This window comes from Theropithecus gelada, chromosome 11 (assembly GCF_003255815.1).
Source record: "Theropithecus gelada isolate Dixy chromosome 11, Tgel_1.0, whole genome shotgun sequence".
Taxonomy (NCBI): domain Eukaryota; kingdom Metazoa; phylum Chordata; class Mammalia; order Primates; family Cercopithecidae; genus Theropithecus; species Theropithecus gelada.
This window is the reverse complement of record NC_037679.1, coordinates 55,906,390-55,924,343: the sequence shown is the minus strand read 5'-3', so window position 1 is coordinate 55,924,343 and position 17,954 is coordinate 55,906,390. Positions and strand designations below refer to the sequence as shown.

Here is a 17,954-nt window from a genome sequence, read left to right as displayed (position 1 = left end):
ACTTCCCTATATCTGTATGTGGTTAGTTTCCTTGAGTTTTGACTATAAGATTGCTGAACATGGACTCTTTCTGGCTTCAGTTTATCATACCAATCTGACCATTTGAAAAAGCAACTGGGTAAATAATGGACATATATTTTCGGAGGTGACCAACACTGCAAACACAAACAAGCCAGAGAGCAAAAAGAACTACCCATAAATCAACCATTCACTCACACAAATATAGAATCACTGGTACCCTTCCTAGGTTTGATGTGTTGAGAGTGACAAATCTTTCAAGATGTTGGCAGTTCTAAAGTGAAGCCAGGCCAGCTGATCATGAAGAGGTCTTAAAGCTTTCCCTGAAAGACACTAGGGCACTATAGAAACTTCAGAGTGTGATCTATTGCTCTTTGATTTGTCAGGAATCATCATTGTGTGTTATTTCCCGACTATGACTTTTCTCTCTTCCCACTCCCTGACCCCAGTTTACTTCAGAAAGGTCAGGCAAACTCTGCTCACACAGGCTGTCATTCCTTCCTCTGTATGATCCATCATTTGTCCTCTTTCATTGCTCTGTCAAAACCCTAGTCTGGTTTTTCAATCCTACTATGCCAATAAGATCCCACTGCTCACTCTACTCCTGACACTGGTACCAGACACCAGATAAGATCATGTCATTCTCCTGATCCAAATTCTACAATTAGTTAATTATAGAAACAATAAGATTCTATATAAATTCTGTAATTAATTCTCCAACCCAGTTCTCCAGAATGAAGTCCACAATTCTTCTCTGGTTTTTATGCTACTCTAGGACAAAAACAGCTACCAAGTGCTAACAATATGATTTTTAAAAAGTCATCTAACCACTTTGTTCCAGATTATGTCTTTTGGTGCCCATCTAGATCTCCTCTTGATAAGTTATGATCATTGCAACCCTTTCATGCTTCTTGCCTCTTAAGGACAGACCAGATTGTACATGTTACAAAATTTGGATATTGCAATCTCTTCATTTCTCTCATAGCTCCACCTCCAAATTACATCTCTTCAGAGTTGGGAATTCAAGACTAAGTCCCTGGTATTCTCAATGTCATCGACTTCTGGTATACTCATGTTATCTTCTACAACCTGCCTACCCAAAACCTCCACTCTAGTGTAACTGAACCACCCCTACCCCCTAAACAAGTCAATATTTTCTCACCTATCTTTCACACTGACGGCCAAGAAATGTTCCCTTTTTCCTCTCTCCTGCTCCATGAATTCTACTCTTTTCAAGCCTAAATCTTACCTACTTAGTGAAACCTAAAGACTCAAAGCCATTTTTTCCTCTTTCAAACTCCTGGAGAGTCTTCATCACACCCATTTGGAAATGATCAAGTGGCAGGTGCCAACATTATTATCTTGGGTATACGTCCTGTCTTTCTTCTTAGTTTTCACTTCCTTATAAGCAAGGATCATTGGTTACATTTCTTCGACTGGAGTTACTAACATTGTGCTTTTAAATAGGAAGTACTCGATAAATGTTGTTTTAGAGTTAAATCAATAAACATCTGCCAAGTATTTTCTAGGTGAGTTCCCACTAAACACTATAGAGAGTGCACGTAGGCACTTGAAAAATGTCTGCAGATTTTAAATTCAATAGTTAATTACTGAATTTCAACTATGTGAATGTATTACTCAAGACACTACAGGGAATTAAAAGATGAATAAGATACAGATCCTAGCCTCAAGAATTTTGCAATATTGAAGAGAACATTATCTTTTGTAAAAAAGAGAGAAAAGTTACATTCAGTTTCTTTTAAAAGTGTTGGAATTCAAAAGCAATAGAACTCATAAGAGTTCAGTAACTCAGAGAGGGTGATTCAGAAATTTTTATGATCAGTAACAAATTATTTATTCCCAGGTTAAAATCATTAATAATCAGCACCAGAATTCATTTCTTTACTTAGAAATAGCATGCCACAAACTATTTAGGTCTGAAAATATAGGCCCCAGGACAGGGTTTAGACATGAAGAGAAATTCAAATGGAAGTCTAATTTTCCCTTATTAGAAAATGGGAGAAATTTGGCAACAAAAGGCAGAGAGTATTTCCACAAAAGCAGAAGTATGAATTAAGCCAGTGGTGTATTGGAGCCCACTCACTCCAATTTGCAAGAGCTAATTGTGCACATCTTGTCCCTGATTCCATCATTAGTGATGTCTAGTCGGTAGCTTGAAGTCAGACATAGTGGGAGTATTCACACCATGGATGGAAATTGAAAATGCCACAAATGAAAATTTTGAGGTGTTTTTTTGTTTTTTGGTTTTTTTTTGAGATGGAGTCTTGCCCTGTCGCCCAGGCTGGAGTGCAGTGGTGTGATCTCAGCTCACTGCAACCTCTACCTTCTGGTTTCAAGCTTTTCTCCTGCCTCACCCTCCAGAGTAGCTGGGATTTCAGGTGCCCGCCACCACACGTGGCTAATTATTTTTTTATCTTTAGTAGAGATGGGGTTTCGCCATGTTGGCCAGGCTGGTCTCGAACTCCTGACCTGGAGATCCATCCGCCTTGGCCTCCCAAAGTGTTGGGATTACAGGCGTGAGACATCACGCCCGGCTTTGAGGTTTGTTTTTTTAGAGCCAATTGTGACGTTTACCAGCCCATAGCTGATTGCTCCATTCAGTCGGTGGCAAAAGCATGAGATGACGGCCAAGAAAGATTTTAAGCTCAAGAAAGCCAAATGTTCTATCTTCAATTGTTTGTTTTGCCTCAACTTAAATTTCTCTGTCTTCCTAATTTTTAGTAAAGTCCACTATAGAAAAAAGGGTGAATACACAGTGTGTGTGTGTGTGTGCGTGTGCGCGCACGCGGGTGTGTGTGTGTAAAATATAAAATAGGGTTGAACTCCATATTACAGTTGAGGAGGTACAGAACTGGGAGCAAATTTGTTGGATATTGAGATGATCCATGTACAAAACAAATTCAACAAAAGCGGGAGCAGGCAACATGAGTGATTAGGATAGAGAGCATAGAGAATAAGGTGCTTCCCATCCCATGTGGTGTTCAAGTCAATCAATTGCACATGCATCTCAAAAGCAGAGAACCTTAACTGGCTTCTGGATTACAGGATTTTTTGTAATTTAGCATCTATCTGATCTTGTTAATTCAATTACCTGTGCATTGAAAAATTCTTGTGTACCATGATATCCATAAAGGTTCTTAGGAATAAATTCACAGAAGCTTCAGAAAACTGGTCCAGTTGGTCTTCACCAGGAAGCCAGTCTCTCAGAAGTGGCGATTTCCAGGCCAATTGGTGTTGGGTGAACCTTATTTCCATGTGCAGCTGTTCCTCACTTTACTGTGGTCCAAGCATAAAATAATCTACACCTTTCTAACTGGCTCTTTCTCGTACTTTTTTATAATAATGGCTAAGTTATTTTTTATATCAGTGTAATGCCATGTTATTATCAGCTTGTTAATATAAGTCCTAAAATCAAATTAATACATGACAATATCTTTAATAGTTCAAGAATATCAAATGTCTTAAAAGCTTGTAACATACCTTGAGGATTCTTGCTTCTAGACTTCTGATTATATCTTGACAAATTCCAGAAACAAAATATTGATACAATGCAAGGAGAGGAAGAATCTATAAGGAGAAAAACACTCGTTTCAAAATATATTTTATCAAACTAATAACCTAATCAAATTTAGCCAAATATTAAATATAGGATATGTTATATATTGATTTACTTTCCATGATAGGAAACTATACTGTTGAAAATAAGTGAAATAATCTATCTAGCACATGCTTCATAAGTTTATCGGAACATTAAGGTGCTATTAGAGACTTACAGTTCCCAGTAGATGCCATTTGGTACCCCAAATCTAGGTTGTACATCTCTTTAAGCAGGAAGAGGTAAAAATCCAATCAATTATCTTCCTTGAAAACAATTAACTCAACATAAATATATGAATCACTGTGGCCTGTGGAAAAATTCTAGCAAATGAGCTACCAAATAAATGCAAAATTTAAAGCAAAGGAACTCAATCTCTGCCCCCTAACTGGATCCTACTTACTCATTTTAATGCCAGTTGCTTTTTGTCTTCAACTAGAATTTTTCTATCAACAAAAAATATTTATAACATGCCTATTATGTGTTAGGCACTGTTGAATGAGAACAAAATCTAACAAATCCCTGCCTTCACATAGCACATATTCTACTTATTAAAACCCAAGCTTACTCTTCACATAATATTTTTATTTTCCTAGAATTCACCCCAAAGTTCAGTTGCTCTTGAAGTCCCATGGATATATGTGAAGGCTTACAGACTATCAATATTTCAAATGGCCCAACCACGATCCATCCAGAGAAAGATGTGGAGAGGACAGTTTTGCCTAACATTGGAACAGTCCCTGACCTCAAATCAAACCTTAAGCTCATTTCCTGCAACTGTAGCCTTCCCTGCCAAAGGAAGATGGAGTGGAAGGATGATTGGGATCCCCATTAGTTAGCAAACTATTTCCCATAGCTCCACAGCTCTGGGTCACATAGCAAATTTTATATTCCACAGAAGTCCCCTTAGCCACTGGGCTTCTTCTGGAGAAGGTTAATTTAATACAAAATGGAAATTGTTTACTTCTTGCAATTTCAGCTGGGGAACCTCTAATTGTCAGGTAACTGGCAGCTGCTAATAGCAACAGCTTTTTTAAAGGATTAGAACTGGTCTTAAATGATTTCAAACATAAAACATTTTTCTATAACTATGCCTAACAAACATAACACAATACCTTTTTCCACAATTAATGCAGCACAAAACATTAAGAGTTGGCGATTACCTTTGAGATTTAGTTTCTTTTTCTTTAGCGAGAAATAAAAACACACCATTTTATTGCTGCCAATTGCTCAATTATTCAGAAAAACATTCTCAATTTCTTTAGCTTTAGAGAAAAAAAAATCTCATTTCTTTTCCAGCACAGTGATATGTATTATATATGAATATGACTAGACAGCTAAAGGTTACCCAGGGGATAGAACTATTTCTTCAACCCAGAAATGAATCCCTTTAACAGTGAGAGGGGCACCATTTTGTTATTTTTTTTAAATAAACAATTTCTCAGCAAGTCTGCCAAGTGTTAAATGCACTTATCAATCTCTTTACTTTAATACATAGTTTTATAAGCTAACAATTCATATCAGGGGACAATAAATATTTTCAATATAAAGACAGAGTTGAATTTAGAAGGATAAATATACCAAGAGAATAGAAAACAATATATGGGAGAAAAAAGTAAGTAGGTATGAAAATCACGGAGGAAAGGGAAAGGAGCAGAAAAAAGAAAGAATAGCTATAAAGAAGCAAACAAAGGGAAAAAAGAGATGTGAAAAAATAGAGGAAAGAACATAAAGAAAGTAAAAAGACAAAATAATGGAGGAAAATATAAAATGACCAACAATTCTAATAGAACATATTAATTTTTTAATACAACCAGCTTCAAATGTATGACATATACTGCGATTTCTTTCCCCAAAGGAGAGGAGAGCTGTATTTGGATTTTTTATTTTCTAGGACATTAAGAAATGTCTGTTTTTATCTCATGCTTAGAATCTGTTTTCCTCTTAGATGCACCATTGACAGAGAAAAGATAAGAGACATAAAGATAAACTTATCTCAATAAAGAAACACTCTCACAGTTTTGGGATTGATATAACCTGAACAACTTAATGCAGTGGCTTACAAGTGCACTAGATTTCCGTGTTTGAGATCAGTGATGCATTCTGATCGATTTCACCAACTATCTTAAGAAAAAAATATAAAGTAACACAGTAAAAGGAGAAAAAATCAAATAGTCTGCTTTTGTATCCAAAATGCAAAGAAAGAATATTAATTAATATACTTTAGTTTGAAGTGTAATTAAGAATCCTACATATGTAGAGTTTAAAAGTTAAACAGTAACTGACCAAAAGAATATTAGCAAAATTTGAAAAGTATGAGGTAAGTGGAGCAAAATATCCCAGTGATACATATTTTTTGATTTTACAAACTACTTACTATTAGATTTTGCCTAACAAAGTGCAGTTCACGTATAATGTAATACAGACTTGCAATTACAGAGCAAATGTCAGCCCTGTATCTATCTGAGAAGAGTTCGATGCCTGGGAGAAGCTGAGTGATTTCATACTGAGCATAGCAACGTCCAGCTTTGGGATGTGGAAGTGTGGTTCTAAGCAAACCCTGAAAATGAAAAAAAGTGAAATATAAAGAGCATTTGCAATAATGAAACAAAAAAAGACAAATACATATATTGCTTTATAAAATGCTTAGTATATACCTAGCACACTGTACTTCGTAATAAATGGTACTTATCATTTATATTATCATCATTACAGGTTCCAAATGCTTTTATCACTCCAGATGGGCTTTTTAAATTCCATGGTAGTTGGATACCTCTTATTTTCAAAGAAATTATAATTATATTAAATTATCTTTTATTGAGGGTCAATCTTATGTTAAGCACTGCCGGTAAGTTCTTTATAAACATTATCTCATTTAATGTTATTTTAACCTGCTCTTAGAAGGGAGGATTATTATGTCACAAATGATATAATTGAGGCTTAAACAATTTATCTGAAGTCACACAGCTAACAATGGCAGAAAGGAGATTCAAAGCCATGTCTATTTAGCTAAAAAAAAAAAAAAAAAAAAAACTATATTCTTTCCACTATACCAAGCTATAAGTAGAGGAAATGACTACTTGTTTCAGAAGTCTCAATCAGAAATAGGGGGGGCGGAGCAAGATGGCCAAATAGGAACAGCTCCAGTCTCCAACTCCCAGCGCCAGCGACACAGAAGACCGGTGATTTCTGCATTTTCAACTGAGGTACTGGGTTCATCTCACTGGGGAGTGCCGGACGATCGGTGCTGGTCAGCTGCTGCAGCCCGACCAGCGAGAGCTGAAGCAGGGCGAGGCATCGCCTCACCTGGGAAGCGCAAGGGGGAAGGGAATCCCTTTTCCTAGCCAGGGGAACTGAGACACACAACACCTGGAAAATCGGGTAACTCCCACCCCAATATTGCGCTTTAAGCAAACAGGCACGCCAGGAGATCATATCCCACACCTGCCCGGGAGGGTCCCACGCCCACGGAGCCTCCCTCATTGCTAGCACAGCAGTCTGTGATCTACCGGCAAGGCAGCAGTGAGGCTGGGGGAGGGGCGCCCGCCATTGCTGAGGCTTAAGTAGGTAAACAAAGCTGCTGGGAAGCTCCAACTGGGTGGTGCTCACAGCAGCTCAAGGAAACCTGCCTGTCTCTGTAGACTCCACCTCTGGGGACAGGGCACAGCTACACAACAACAACAACAAAAAAAAAGCAGCAGAAACCTCTGCAGACGCAAACGACTCTGTCTGACAGCTTTGAAGAGAGCAGTGGATCTCCCAACACGGAGGTTGAGATCTGAGAAGGGACAGACTGCCTGCTCAAGTGGGTCCCTGACCCCTGAGTAGCCTAACTGGGAGACATCCCCCACTAGGGGCAGTCTGACACCCCACACCTCACAGGGTGGAGTACACCCCTGAGAGGAAGCTTCCAAAGCAAGAATCAGACAGGTACACTCGCTGTTCAGAAATATTCTATCTTCTGCAGCCTCTGCTGCTGATACCCAGGCAAACAGGGTCTGGAGTGGACCCCAAGCAATCTCCAACAGACCTACAGCTGAGGGTCCTGACTGTTAGAAGGAAAACTATCAAACAGGAAGGACACCTACACCAAAACCCCATCAGTACATCACCATCATCAAAGACCAGAGGCAGATAAAACCACAAAGATGGGGAAAAAGCAGGGCAGAAAAGCTGGAAATTCAAAAAATAAGAGCACATCTCCCCCGGCAAAGGAGCGCAGCTCATCGCCAGCAACGGATCAAAGCTGGACGGAGAATGACTTTGACGAGATGAGAGAAGAAGGCTTCAGTCCATCAGATTTCTCAGAGCTAAAGGAGGAATTACGTACCCAGCGCAAAGAAACTAAAAATCTTGAAAAAAAAGTGGAAGAATTGATGGCTAGAGTAATTAATGCAGAGAAGGTCATAAACGAAATGAAAGAGATGAAAACCATGACACGAGAAATACGTGACAAATGCACAAGCTTCAGTAACTGACTCGATCAACTGGAAGAAAGAGTATCAGCGATTGAGGATCAAATGAATGAAATGAAGCGAGAAGAGAAACCAAAAGAAAAAAGAAGAAAAAGAAATGAACGAAGCCTGCAAGAAGTATGGGATTATGTAAAAAGACCAAATCTACGTCTGATTGGGGTGCCTGAAAGTGAGGGGGAAAATGGAACCACGTTGGAAAACACTCTTCAGGATATCATCCAGGAGAACTTCCCCAACCTAGTAGGGCAGGCCAACATTCAAATCCAGGAAATACAGAGAACGCCACAAAGATACTCCTCGAGAAGAGCAACTCCAAGACACATAATTGCCAGATTCACCAAAGTTGAAATGAAGGAAAAAATCTTAAGGGCAGCCAGAGAGAAAGGTCGGGTTACCCACAAAGGGAAGCCCATCAGACTCACAGCAGATCTCTCGGCAGAAACTCTACAAGCCAGAAGAGAGTGGGGGCCAATATTCAACATCCTTAAAGAAAAGAATTTTAAACCCAGAATTTCATATCCAGCCAAACTAAGTTTCATAAGTGAAGGAGAAATAAAATCCTTTACAGATAAGCAAATGCTTAGAGATTTTGTCACCACTAGGCCTGCCTTACAAGAGACCCTGAAGGAAGCACTCAACATGGAAAGGAACAACCGGTACCAGCCATTGCAAAAACATGCCAAAATGTAAAGACCATCGAGGCTAGGAAGAAACTGCATCAACTAACGAGCAAAATAACCAGTTAATATCATAATGGCAGAATCAAGTTCACACATAACAATCTTAACCTTAAATGTAAATGGACTGAATGCTCCAATGAAAAGACACAGACTGGCAAACTGGATAAAGAGTCAAGACCCATCACTCTGCTGTATTCAGGAGACCCATCTCACACGCAGAGACATAAATAGGCTCAAAATAAAGGGATGGAGGAAGATTTACCAAGCAAATGGAGAACAAAAAAAAGCGGGGGTTGCAATCCTAGTCTCTGATAAAACAGACTTTAAACCATCAAAGATCAAAAGAGACAAAGAAGGCCATTACATAATGGTAAAGGGATCAATTCAACAGGAAGAGCTAACTATCCTAAATATATATGCACCCAATACAGGAGCACCCAGATTCATAAAGCAAGTCCTTAGAGACTTACAAAGAGACTTAGACTCCCATACAATAATAATGGGAGACTTCAACACTCCACTGTCAACATTAGACAGATCAACCAGACAGAAAGTTAACAAGGATATCCAGGAATTGAACTCATCTCTGCAGCAAGCAGACCTAATAGACATCTATAGAACTCTCCACCCCAAATCAACAGAATATACATTCTTCTCAGCACCACATCGTACTTACTCCAAAATTGACCATATAATTGGAAGTAAAGCACTCCTCAGCAAATGTACAAGAACAGAAATTATAACAAACTGTCTCTCAGACCACAGTGCAATCAAACTAGAACTCAGGACTAAGAAACTCAATCAAAACCGCTCAACTACATGGAAACTGAACAACCTGCTCCTGAATGACTACTGGGTACATAACGAAATGAAGGCAGAAATAAAGATGTTCTTTGAAACCAATGAGAACAAAGATACAACATACCAGAATCTCTGGGACATATTTAAAGCAGTGTGTAGAGGGAAATTTATAGCACTAAATGCCCACAAGAGAAAGCAGGAAAGATCAAAAATTGACACTCTAACATCGCAATTAAAAGAACTAGAGAAGCAAGAGCAAACACATTTGAAAGCTAGCAGAAGGCAAGAAATAACTAAGATCAGAGCAGAACTGAAGGAGATAGAGACACAAAAAACCCTCCAAAAAATCAATGAATCCAGGAGTTGGTTTTTTGAAAAGATCAACAAAATTGACAGACCACTAGCAAGACTAATAAAGAAGAAAAGAGAGAAGAATCAAATCGACGCAATTAAAAATGATAAAGGGGATATCACCACCGACCCCACAGAAATACAAACTACCATCAGAGAATACTATAAACACCTCTACGCAAATAAACTGGAAAATCTAGAAGAAATGGATAATTTCCTGGACACTTACACTCTTCCAAGACTAAACCAGGAAGAAGTTGAATCCCTGAATAGACCAATAGCAGGCTCTGAAATTGAGGCAATAATTAATAGCCTACCAACCAAAAAAAGTCCAGGACCAGATGGATTCACAGCTGAATTCTACCAGAGGTATAAGGAGGAGTTGGTACCATTCCTTCTGAAACTATTCCAATCAATAGAAAAAGAGGGAATCCTCCCTAACTCATTTTATGAGGCCAACATCATCCTGATACCAAAGCCTGGCAGAGACACAACAAAAAAAGAGAATTTTAGACCAATATCCCTGATGAACATCGATGCAAAAATCCTCAGTAAAATACTGGCAAACCGGATTCAGCAACACATCAAAAAGCTTATCCACCATGATCAAGTGGGCTTCATCCCTGGGATGCAAGGCTGGTTCAACATTCGCAAATCAATAAACATAATCCAGCATATAAACAGAACCAAAGACAAGAACCACATGATTATCTCAATAGATGCAGAAAAGGCTTTTGACAAAATTCAACAGCCCTTCATGCTAAAAACGCTCAATAAATTCGGTATTGATGGAACGTACCTCAAAATAATAAGAGCTATTTATGACAAACCCACAGCCAATATCATACTGAATGGGCAAAAACTGGAAAAATTCCCTTTGAAAACTGGCACAAGACAGGGATGCCCTCTCTCACCACTCCTATTCAACATACTGTTGGAAGTTCTGGCTAGGGCAATTAGGCAAGAGAAAGAAATCAGGGGTATTCAGTTAGGAAAAGAAGAAGTCAAATTGTCCCTGTTTGCAGATGACATGATTGTATATTTAGAAAACCCCATTGTCTCAGCCCAAAATCTCCTTAAGCTGATAAGCAACTTCAGCAAAGTCTCAGGATACAAAATTAATGTGCAAAAATCACAAGCATTCTTATACACCAATAACAGACAAACACAGAGCCAAATCATGAATGAACTTCCATTCACAATTGCTTCAAAGAGAATAAAATACCTAGGAATCCAACTGACAAGGGATGTAAAGGACCTCTTCAAGGAGAACTACAAACCACTGCTCAGTGAAATCAAAGAGGACACAAACAAATGGAAGAACATACCATGCTCATGGATAGGAAGAATCAATATCGTGAAAATGGCCATACTGCCCAAGGTAATTTATAGATTCAATGCCATCCCCATCAAGCTACCAATGAGTTTCTTCACAGAATTGGAAAAAACTGCTTTAAAGTTCATATGGAACCAAAAAAGAGCCCGCATCTCCAAGACAATCCTAAGTCAAAAGAACAAAGCTGGAGGCATCACGCTACCTGACTTCAAACTATACTACAAGGCTACAGTAACCAAAACAGCATGCTACTGGTACCAAAACAGAGATATAGACCAATGGAACAGAACAGAGTCCTCAGAAATAATACCACACATCTACAGCCATCTGATCTTTGACAAACCTGAGAAAAACAAGAAATGGGGAAAGGAATCCCTATTTAATAAATGGTGCTGGGAAAATTGGCTAGCCATAAGTAGAAAGCTGAAACTGGATCCTTTCCTTACTCCTTATACGAAAATTAATTCAAGATGGATTAGAGACTTAAATGTTAGACCTAATACCATAAAAATCCTAGAGGAAAACCTAGGTAGTACCATTCAGGACATAGGCATGGGCAAAGACTTCATGTCTAAAACACCAAAAGCAACGGCAGCAAAAGCTAAAATTGACAAATGGGATCTCATTAAACTAAAGAGCTTCTGCACAGCAAAAGAAACTACCATCAGAGTGAACAGGCAACCTACAGAATGGGAGAAAATTTTTGCAATCTACTCATCTGACAAAGGGCTAATATCCAGAACCTACAAAGAACTCAAACAAATTTACAAGAAAAAAACAAACAACCCCATCAAAAAGTGGGCAAAGGATATGAACAGACATTTCTCAAAAGAAGACATTCATACAGCCAACAGACATATGAAAAAATGCTCATCATCACTGGCCATCAGAGAAATGCAAATCAAAACCACAATGAGATACCATCTCACACCAGTTAGAATGGCGATCATTAAAAAGTCAGGAAACAACAGGTGCTGGAGAGGATGTGGAGAAATAGGAACACTTTTACACTGTTGGTGGGATTGTAAACTAGTTCAACCATTATGGAAAACAGTATGGCGATTCCTCAAGGATCTAGAACTAGATGTACCATATGACCCAGCCATCCCATTACTGGGGATATACCCAAAGGATTATAAATTATGCTGCTATAAAGACACATGCACACGTATGTTTATTGCAGCACTATTCACAATAGCAAAGACTTGGAATCAACCCAAATATCCATCAGTGACAGATTGGATTAAGAAAATGTGGCACATATACACCATGGAATACTATGCAGCCATAAAAAAGGATGAGTTTGCGTCCTTTGTAGGGACATGGATGCAGCTGGAAACCATCATTCTTAGCAAACTATCACAAGAACAGAAAACCAAACACCGCATGTTCTCACTCATAGGTGGGAACTGAACAATGAGATCACTTGGACTCAGGAAGGGGAACATCACACACCGGGGCCTATCATGGGGAGGGGGGAGGGGGGAGGGATTGCATTGGGAGTTATACCTGATGTAAATGACGAGTTGATGGGTGCAGCAGACCAACATGGCACAAGTATACATATGTAACAAACCTGCACGTTATGCACATGTACCCTACAACTTAAAGTATAATAATAATAAATAAATAAATAAATAAATAAATAAATAAATAAATAAATAAAAAATAAATAAATAAATAAAATCATTAAATTCAAAAAAAAAAAAAAGAAGTCTCAATCAGGCATAGGTAATTCCAAACTTCTTACTGCTTAAATGAAAAGACTATTGTTATAATTTGACCAATAGTTTTTGGTAATTTATGTAACCAACATTACACTAGATGTTGGGGAGACAAGATGAATATGTAAAACCACATTTTTCATTTAAGGGTGCTTCTTTGTTATTTTAACAATTAAAATTTCTTAATGACAAACGCATTATGAAATTATTTTAATGTATATATCAGAAAGAATTTCAATCCAATGGCTTATTAAGGTCATGAGATATACTATTCTAAAATACTTTGTAGTTGTTGAAATTTTTACTATCATACATTTGTTTTAAAATCATAAAAAGAATTAATCGGCTTTTAAGATAAACCCCACCAGCTAATTTTTATTTTAGGTATAGTATTACTAAGAAATAATACACACATTATTGTCCACATTAAGCAAAAAGTTAAATACTTGTTAAAACACATATTTTCTAAAACATAAACAGCATTATCTTCAAGAACAAGGAATATCAGAAAGTAAAGAACGCGATTTAACAAGTCAGAGTTGGGTCATTTCCTTTGCACCTCTGCCTCTTGTACTTCTTCCCTTTAAAGCCCAGATAAGAGGTATAAGGAACATAAGAAAATTGAAAAGTCTGGCCTTACATTCAGAGAAGCCCTTCCTGAAGAACTCACTTATTTAGATTTCATAAGCTATGAGACTTCTCTGATACACAGAACAAGAGTGCCCATCTTTCAAAGTAAATAGAACCTTTAGTAGATTGCAAAGGTCCTTGGTTACATTTTGGAATTTCAAAATGTCTTGTATTTCAGATAAAAGTTCCTTTCTTCTTCAGTGAAGTCAAACCAAAATTCTGAGAACTGCAAGAACACCTCTCCTGTAGTCTTCAAGTTATTTTTCACCTTCATCATAAGATAGATTTTATATCATATAACCAAGCAAAACTGAATTTAGAGATGAGGTAACCTAAGGCAACTATTTGAAGTCAAACAGACTGGCTTCACACTGATTACTAGTAACATGATCTTCCTAATGACAGAAGACTCAGTTTCCCCATCTGTAAAATTCCTTCTTCTGTAGTGTAAAGGAGAAAACTGATTCTGTTAAATATTAAAGGTGGGCCAGGCACGGTGCCTCACACCTATAATCCCAGCACTTTGGGAGGCCAAGGCAGGTAGATCACCTGAGGTCAGGAGTTCGAGACCAGCCTGGCCAACATGGTAAAACTCTCGCTCTACTAAAAATACAAGAAATTAGCTAGGTGTGGTGGTACGTGCCTGTAATCCCAGCCACTTGGGAGGCTGAGGCACAGGAATCGCTTGAACCTGGGAGGTAGAGGTCGCAGTGAGCTGAGATTGCACCACTGCACTCCAGCTTGGGTGACAGAGTGAGATTCTATCTCAAAAAAAAGAAAAAAAAGAAATTAAAGGTGACGGTCTCACAGGGGTTCAGCGATCAAGAGAAAGATGGGCTTGTGATATTTAATCAAGATTCATGCTATTTTGCTACCTGAGTTTTCTGAATATGATAAACTTTTTTTACTGATCCAATGAATGGTTGTGCTACCATGGAAAAACATACATAAATAAAGCGTTACCTGAAAGAGTAATGCAGACAAAATGCAACAGTCAGTTTTCTTTTCAACATTCAATGACTTAATAAATCTAAGTAATATAAGAAAAATAAACTGATTAGTAAAAATTTTCCAAAACCATTTTGATATGAATATGTCTTTACATACATATTTAGAACACAAAATGTATAAGAAAAAATATACATATAAATATATAAGAAAATAAAAGGAAAATACATTAAAGATGATAAAAAAATCCCCTGTAATCCTACTGCCTAAACATGATTACTAGTAACATTTTAGTCAATTTCCTTATATATATTTTTTCTGTATATAACTATACACACAGAGAAACACATACATACACATTAAGAGTAGAATTAGGCAATACATACAACTTTATAAACAAATTTTTCATTCACAGACATAACGGACTATATCATTATTCTAAAGAACTTTAATGTTTTATCATACAGATGTGCCATAACATAAAAATATGAATCTCCACTGGCGTTTTCCAATGCTGAGGTAAACATTGTTATGCCTACACTTTTGGGCACTTATCCTATCGGTTCCACTGAATGAAGCCCTGGAAGTGAAAGCTTTTGGTAAAAGTGGGTGCACAGTAAAGGCTTTTGATGAGTGCGGTTAAATAATTCCACCTGAAGACTGAAGCACTGTATTTTCTCTCTAGCTGTTTATTATGGAGCTGTTCACAACATTAAGTATCTCCACCAAACATTAATATCTCTCCATTTACAACTCTTTCATTTTATGTCCGTTAGAAGAGTTTGAGTTTTCTATATAAGAGTCTTAAAATTCACATTTGCAACTACCAACCACATTACCTTCTCCTAAGTCTTTCTTAGATAAAACCAGTCAGGTTCACTACATTAATAACAATGTCTACCTCAGTTCAGCTTCACTGTGTGGATCTTCAAGTGCGGTATTTTACAGGGGGGAGAAGAGTTTCCTCTACTCAGGGAGTCTAGGAAAACAGCCAAAGCCCCTGTAGAATGACATCTCCTATGACAGTCAGACTTCCAGCTGGGAAACCAGGAAATTACTTTCTGTTTGTTAAAAATCACTAGGTAATAACTTCAGAAGCTCAGAGAAGCGGAGGTGCCCTCTGGCAGGAAGCCTGTAGCTGTTCCTTTCCAACCTGTTCCTTTCCTTGGCTTTTCCATTCCCAATTGACAAGCTCCACTAAGTCATAAGCTCAGACTGTTTCAGGAGACAAAGAGACAGAGAGAGAGAGAGAAAGAGAGAGAGAGAGTGTGTGTGTTCTATCCCAGGAGCACAAAAAAATTAAACTTGACAGAAGTCTAAATCTTTGACATTTAATACTTTTAAAGCAGTACTTTCTTACTTCCCTGACTGAAGATGCTAATCTGAAAGCAATGTGATCACCACCTAGGAACAGGTAAGTTTTTTTAAGTGTGCTCTACAGCTTAAAACACTATGCAGGTTGTTGCTCACCACCTCCGACAGGTCAGCTAAAGAAGTAACTGGAGAGGTGAAGGAAACCTATACCTCTAATCCCTCCATACTTTTCAAATTTCTCATGTTAATCAGAAATTTGAAATACTTAAGATATTTGTGAGTGCTAGCTATGCATAAGCCATTGTTAAAGACATTCACATGTGTTATGTGTGGTAGGCTAAATAATGGACCCCCAAAGATATTCATGACCTTATCTCCAGAACCTATGAATATGTGACCTTATAGGGCAACAAAGACTTTGCAGATATGATTAAATTAAGGCCACTGAGATAGGGAAGATTATCCTGGATTGTCACAATGGCCTTTATAAGGGAAAGGCAGGAGGGTCAGAGACAGAGAAGGAGATGTGAAGATGGAAGATGTGAGAGACAGACAGAGAGGGGCAGGTGTGGGGGAAAGATGCTAAGGTGTTGGTCTTAAAGATAGAAGGTGGGGTCATGGACCAAGGAATGCAGGAGGCCTCAAGAAGCTGGAAAAGATAAGGAATCAGCTTCTCCCCAAGAGCCTCCAGCGGAAGCACAGCCCTGCGGACACACTAATTTTATGATTTCTGAACTCTATAACTGTAAAAGAATAAATCTATTTTGTTTTAAGCCACTAGGTTTAGGGTAATTTGTTACAGCAGCAAAAAAGGACAGTAATACAGTATGTATTATGGGCTAAATTGTGTCCCCTAGAAATTCATATGTTGAAGTCCTAACTCTTAGTGATATAGTTTGAATATACATCCCCATCAAATCTCATACTAAACTGTAATCCCTAGTATTGGAGGTGGGGCCTGGCAGGAGGTAGTAGGATCACGGTGGTGGATCCCTCATGAATGGCTTAGTGCCATCTCCTTGGTGATGAGTGAGTTCACATCACATCTGGTTGTCTAAAAAGTGTGGCACCTCCCACTCTCTCTTGCTCCCATTCTTGCCATGTGAGATGCAGGCTCCTATATTCAAATATGGCCTTCTGTCATAACTGAAAGCATCCTGAGGCCTCTCCAGAAACCCAGCAGATGCTGGTACCATGCTCTCTGTACAGCCTGCAGAATCAAGAACCAATCAAACCTCTTTTCTTTATAAATTACTCAGTCTTGGGTATTTCTTTGTAGCAAAGCAAGAACAGCCTAACATACCCAGTAACCTCAGATTGTGACCATGCTTGGAGACAGGGCATCGAAAGAGGTAAGTAACTAAGTTAAAATGAGGCCACAGAGTTGGGCCCTAATCCAATATGACTGGTATCCTTATAAGAAGAGGAGATTAGGACATTGACATGCCGAGGAAAGACCACATGTGGACATAGTGGTCTTTCTACAAGCCAAGAAGAGAGGATTCAGAAGAAACCGATTAACCAACACCTTGTTCTCCAACTTCTAGCCTTCAGAATCATGAGATAACGAAGTTATGTTGTTTAAGCCACCCAGTCTGTGGTACTTTGTTACGACAGCCTAGCAAATTGATACAGTATGGCATGTAATTTTTACCACCTTGGCTTAGAGATAAGGACACTGAGTCTCAGAAGGAATGTGAAACTTGTTGAAAGTAACTGGTTTCTAGTACACTTTTGGATGAGGCCCATGCCTGACTGCCTCCACACTGTTTTCCTGCTCTCTTACCAATTGCTCATTCATCTGACCACTCAGAAAGTCATTGTTGAGCCTGACGCCATGGCTCACGCTTGTAATCCCAACACTTTGGGAAGCTAAGGTGGGCAGACCATCGGAATTCAGGAGTTCCAGACCAGCCTGGCCAACGTGGTGAAATCCTGTCTCTACTAAAATTACAAAAGAATTAGCTGGGCATGGTGGTGGGCACCTGTAATCCCAGCTACTCAGGAGGCTGAGGCAGGAGAATCTCTTGAACCCAGGAGACAGAGGTTGCAGTGAGCCGA

General features: G+C 38.5%; 1 protein-coding gene across 1 annotated transcript in view; it reads right to left on the bottom strand.

The window, feature by feature from the left end:
- The window catches only part of CFAP54 (cilia and flagella associated protein 54), a 380,538-nt gene that overhangs the window by 175,983 nt on the left and 186,601 nt on the right, over positions 1 to 17,954 (bottom strand). Inside the window, exons 43-45 of the mRNA XM_025402762.1 lie at positions 14,595 to 14,661; positions 6,012 to 6,194; positions 3,520 to 3,606 (exon numbers count right to left, since the gene is read on the bottom strand). Coding sequence (XP_025258547.1) covers positions 3,520 to 3,606; positions 6,012 to 6,194; positions 14,595 to 14,661 — 337 coding nt within the window. The remainder of the gene's footprint in view (positions 1 to 3,519; positions 3,607 to 6,011; positions 6,195 to 14,594; positions 14,662 to 17,954) is intronic.